At 31.7% G+C, this 5,832-nt stretch overlaps 1 protein-coding gene across 1 annotated transcript in view; it reads left to right on the forward strand.

Moving 5' to 3' along the window:
- LOC104750149 (pentatricopeptide repeat-containing protein At1g59720, chloroplastic/mitochondrial-like) overlaps positions 493 to 5,832 on the forward strand; it is a 17,273-nt gene continuing 11,933 nt past the window's right edge. The window contains exons 1-3 of the mRNA XM_010471905.2: positions 493 to 765; positions 845 to 911; positions 977 to 1,237. Of these exons, the coding sequence (XP_010470207.2) occupies positions 493 to 765; positions 845 to 911; positions 977 to 1,237 (601 nt within the window). The remainder of the gene's footprint in view (positions 766 to 844; positions 912 to 976; positions 1,238 to 5,832) is intronic.

Consider the following 5,832-nt stretch of genomic DNA (forward strand, 5'->3'; position numbering starts at 1 on the left):
CAACATGTTGGCAAAAAACGTGCAAAATGTGTGTTAGGTGTACTGAAATTTTGTGACTCTTTCTGAAATGGTCGCAAAAGAGTCGAAAAATTTCTCATATATATATGGCACCACTTCTTCTTGTATTTACATCGGCATCAAAGAAATAAAACGAGAGAAAGAAAAAAAAAGAAAAAAAATAAGAAAACAAAAACAGAAAAAAAAACAATGTGGAACAATCCATCAATAGCATGGATGTACAATCGGATCGATCCATTCATTAATCATATCTCATTGGATAATTCGGCGGGTGTGGAAGAGTTCATCGCTTTTGCCATTAGCCATGCACAAAATAGCAAAGGTAGGTTTTACTGCCCTTGTGTAGTATGTAACAATTCAAAGTCTTTGAAATCTGCCTCAAATTTGAGTCATTATGCTAATATTACAGATTATGCTAGTGCAGTGAACCAATAGTATTTGATGGGGAGAATGTATATGGTGGGATGGTGAATGATGTATTTCATGGTTCTGTACCATATAACGAGTATCATGAACATGAAAGTTGGAAAAGATCATGTTCATGAAGAACCCACCCACGAAGCAAAACGGTTTTATGATATGTTCGCTGCTGCAAACAATCCACTGTATGATAGATGTCGAAAAGGGAAATCGCCATTATCGTTGGCAGCTTGGTTCATGATTAATAAGGTCGACTACAATTTTTCTGAAAATTGCATGGATTCATGGACAAGATTGTTTACGGAGTATTTACCAGAGGGTAATCAGGCAACCGGTTCATACTATGAGACAAAGACTTTGATGTGAAAGCTAGGATTACTGTGTTATACATATGATGTATATATAGATAATTGTAAGCTCTTTTGGAAAGATGATGAGAAGTTGGAGCATTGCAAGTTCTGCGGGAAACCAAGGTATAACGCTAGTTAAGGAAGAACAAGAATACAGTTTAGTAAGATGTTGAATTTACCGATTGCAGATAGGCTGAAGAAAATGTACCAATCTGAGAAGACTGCAACTTCTGTGAGATGGCATGCTGAGCATAACTCTGAGGAGGGATTAATGTGTCATCCTTCAAATGCGGCTGAGTGGAAGCATTTCCAGCAATTGCATCCTTTATATGCAGCAGAAACGCGTAATGTTTATCTGAGATTATGTACAGATGGTTTCAATCCTTTTGGGATGTCGAAACAACATTCGTTACGACCAGTGATATTGAATCCATACAACTTGCCTCCTGGTATGTGCATGAACACAAAGAATTTGTTTCCAACGATTTTGAATTTAGGACCGAATCATCCACCAGCAAGTCTTAATATTTTTCTCCAACCATTGATCGATGAATTAACAGAGTTATGATATAATGGAGTGGAGGCATATGATGTGTCCTTAGATCAAAATTTCAACCTTAAAGTTGTCCTTTTGTGGACTATCAGCGATTTCCCAACATATGGCATGTTGTCAGGATGGACAACACACGAAAGATTAGCTTGCCTAATTTGTATGGACGATGCAAATGCATTTCAATTGCCAACTGGTAGGAAGACATGTTGGTTTGACTGCCACATGATATTTCTTCCGGTTAATCATCCAATGCGAAAGGATAAAAAACACTTTCTGAAAGGTAAAAACGCAGTGAATGACTATCCACCGCAATATTTGACTGGTGAACAGGTCTTACATGAGCGTATAAGGAATGCCGAGCCACCAAAGATATCTGACTGCAAAGAAAATGGACATGAAAGTAAAGTGGATGGTTATTGAAATTGGCATAACTTGCACAAAAAAAACCATCTTATGGAAGCTCCCGTATTGGACCGATCTTAACTTACGACACAATCTTGATGTGATGCATATTGAGAAGAATATTCTCGATAATCTCATGTACACTATTATGACAAATCAAAAGACAATGTGAGGTCCCGCTTGGATGTTGCAAGATTTTGTGATTGAAGTCAATTACATGTTGATGATCATGGGAGAGCTCCTTTTCCTATTTGGAGATTGAGTGTGAAAGGAAAAAAAAAATCTACTTCAATGGGTCAAAGAAGATGTTAAATATCCAGATGGGTATGTAGCTGATTTAGCTAGTTGTGCAGACATCAAGGCTGGGAAGTTTTCAGGAATGAAAAACCATGATTGTCATGTCTTTATGGAACGATTGCTTCCATTTGTGTTTGCAAAGTTGTTACCGCGTGACGTGAATCTTGCATTATCAGGTAAATGTTTCATATATATATATATATATATATATATATATATATATATGTCTAATTAATTAATTTCACATATATGTCAAATTAATTAATGATTTCATTTATATATTGTAGGGATCAGATAATTTTTCCGTGACTTAAGTAGTCGATCATTGGAGCTAAGTCACGTCCAAGTTCTAAAAGCGAATTTTGTGATGATTTTGTGCAATTTGGAGAAACTATTCCCACCTTCGTTCTTTGATGTCATGTTCAATATAGGTGGATGTATCCTTTCGAAAGATTTTTAAACGTTTGAAAGGGAAGTCAAAGAACAAAAGATATCCAGCGGAATCAATCGTTCAATCATATATTAATGATGAGATATCTTTCTTCTCAGAACACTAATTTGCTTCACACATTTCTATACCTAGTAGAAGGAGGTATTTCATACTTATAGTATAATATATAAGGGTCTTTTAAATTAAAATGAAAAGCTAATTAAAGTTTTAAGCATTTTCTAGAGGCTGCTCTAGAGGATGTTTTAAAGGCTCGATTGTTTGCTTTGTGTCTTTGTTACGGTGTTAGAGTGGAACTTAGTGGTTTAGAATGGATGTTAGGGTTGCTGGTTTTAGGATTGGTTATGTTCTGAATTGTTGTTGGAATTGATATTATGTTATTTCTTTAATTGTTATTTATTATTGGAGTTGAATTATTTGTTATTCGCTGTTGTTGTTTTTGATTGAGGGTAGGTTGCTAGTGAGTATGGGATCACTAGAAATTAGGATAGTAAAATAAATAAATAAAAACGGGTCGGGTTGTCTCAAGGTCCAATTGATAACATATATAAAGATGTACAAAAAAATTATAACTTGGAACTGTAACAGAATAGTGATAACTGTAGGAGAGAGCTATATATGAAAGTTATACAAAAAGGTAGACAGTAATATTTTAAGGGTTTATTGCACTTTGGGTTGAAGTTGTTTCAAAAAAACCTACTTTGCAAACTTACTATACTTTCTTGAATTTGATGCTTAGGTGTCTTTGTTTTTTGGACAATTTTGCCCCTCTCCTCTTCCTCTCCTTATTTTCTCTATTTTTTTCTCTTTTTGTTATTAACACTTTAAATGGTTATCATAAAACAAATTATCTATTTATTTATATACAGTATGTTATGATTATATATTTTCTATATTTTAAGATACATATTGTAATATTTTTGATGAATTTTTAGATTATAAAGTATCCATTTGTCATTGTTCAATGATAAGTGGATAGTTAATTGCAGTATTGTTGATAGATAGTTACTTGTGTTTATTCATATAGAATAGAAGTAATAGACATCAATTCAGGTAACTATGACAACGTGTCAATATGGAAACATATGGGGTTATAGTGCAATTTGTGGATACGATATTTGTGCACATGGATAACTATTTGTGGATAAAATATTTGTGGATACATTATTTGTCAAACTTATCCAAATGAATATGTGATACTATATAAGAAATGAATAACACTCACACAACAAAACTCAAACTTTTTCCCAGATCAAACTAAAACAAATTCAATATTAAAAAGTTCACAAGACCACAATTAATCAGTAAAATCACAATAAAACCAAGAAAATCCAGATCGAATTTCATATAATCTAAAGTGATAAGGAAAAAGATCTAAATATTTCACCTTCTCTAGATTTCCACCATTGTTGGAATGGTTTTTGAAAATTTTAGAAAAAGAATGTGAGAGAGAAAGAGAGAGAAACATAAATAAGTTTTTCTCTTTCAATGGATGAGCAAAAGCAAAACAACGAAGAAGAATATGTATTGTTTGGTTGAATAATTGTGAGAGCGAGAGATAGAGAGAGTGAGAGAAAAAAATAGAAGGGGTCAAATGGAATGAGGGGTAATATGTAATTAAACTTGAGAAAAATATATGAGTAGTAGAAAGTGGGTGTGAGTGTTAATACTTTTGGAGAAAGTGGGTGTGGGTGCAAAATTCCCATATTTTAATAAAAATTTAGTAACGCTTTTGTGATTGGTAACTGTCAAAGTGGCACACACTGTACCAAAGCTGTAAGTGGTTACCAATCAGACACATAGTTGTCAAACTCAACACCTTCTTGGTCATCTTCTTCGTTATACTTTTACTTTTTTTTTGTTTCTTTTTCTTCTCCATCCTCTCCCTCTCATTTTTAAATTATTTCACTTTTCCTTCGACAAATCTAAAAAAATCAATATCCATTATTTATTAGTTAATATCCATCCCAAATAAATATAAGGAAATAAATTTAATTAAATTTACATACTTAAATTTGCATATGTAATTAGTTTTTTTCCAGATTTTTATTAGTTTTTATCTTTGGTTAAGGAAATAAATATTAATATAGATATACACATGTCAATTAGTAACATAAATATGTTTTGAATATATATATATATATATATATATATATATATAAGCTTGATAGTATTGACACATGTTGCGATCATTTTAATGATTCACTTTCAGAACCCAAGCTTTATATAATAAATAGTATACTTCTTTACATTTTTTTCTTTTTCATTATATCAATTTATTATTTTTATGATTTTAAATTTATTGGGTCACATTAAAATCTTAGAGATTACAAGATAAGTCATTTGATAGAACTATTATAGTCATTTATAGAAATTTTGCTTTCTTTCTATGTAAGGATATACCATTAAATAATTTAAGATTTACTTACATTTATTTTAGTAACAATGTTTTTCTTATCATTTATCTTGGAAACTGAGATATCTATTTTTATTTTTATTTTGTTTTTTTTAACACATGTAATAATTTTAACAATTGTTTTACATATGTAGAAGTTAATTATTAATATTATTGTATGAAAAATGTATCAAAATTGTTCATTTTAATAAACAAAGATAAATAGATGATATAAGCAGGTCACTAAGTCGCAAACTTGTAATCACATTTTTTTATCATCTCTACACAAATTCTGAACTTTTTAAGCTTTCAACAAATGGTTAGTTAGTTTTTCACGAATCTCATTAAAAACAAACAAACAAATTTCTTACATATACGTTTTTAAAAAATAAAAAACCAATATTGCTTATACAATAAATTTACTAGAACTTTAGTTAATATTTTTTTTTGGCAGGAAGAATACCAATTCAAATTTGGATCTACTGATGAAAAAGCAAGGGACAAAGCCATAGATTGTGTATATAGTTGTCGAGGTATATTCACTAGCAACCTAACCCCAATCAATAATAGAAGATAACATAAATCAATTTCAATAATCCAATAACCAATAATGAATCAAATGAATAACCATAATTCCAAAATCTTAAATATATCATAAAACAAATCATAGAACCAGCAATTTAACATCCGCGAACCAAATTTTGGGTTTTGGGGATAGGTGTCAATTGACACCAAGCGTAGTGTCAATCAACACCAGCAATTTCTTGTTTAACCAGATTGTTTTAAATCGTCGAATTGGAGCGGTTTGGTTTAAGTGGAATCCCAAACGTGGTAGGTTTGCCAGCATCTCGGACCTATGATGCAATTTGGGTCATTGTCGACCGATTGACTAAGTCCGCATATTTTCTGGCCATCAAGAAGACTGATGGAGCAGCGGTCTTGGCTAAGA

The sequence above is a fragment of the Camelina sativa genome, chromosome 16 (genome assembly GCF_000633955.1).
Source record: "Camelina sativa cultivar DH55 chromosome 16, Cs, whole genome shotgun sequence".
NCBI classification, from domain to species: domain Eukaryota; kingdom Viridiplantae; phylum Streptophyta; class Magnoliopsida; order Brassicales; family Brassicaceae; genus Camelina; species Camelina sativa.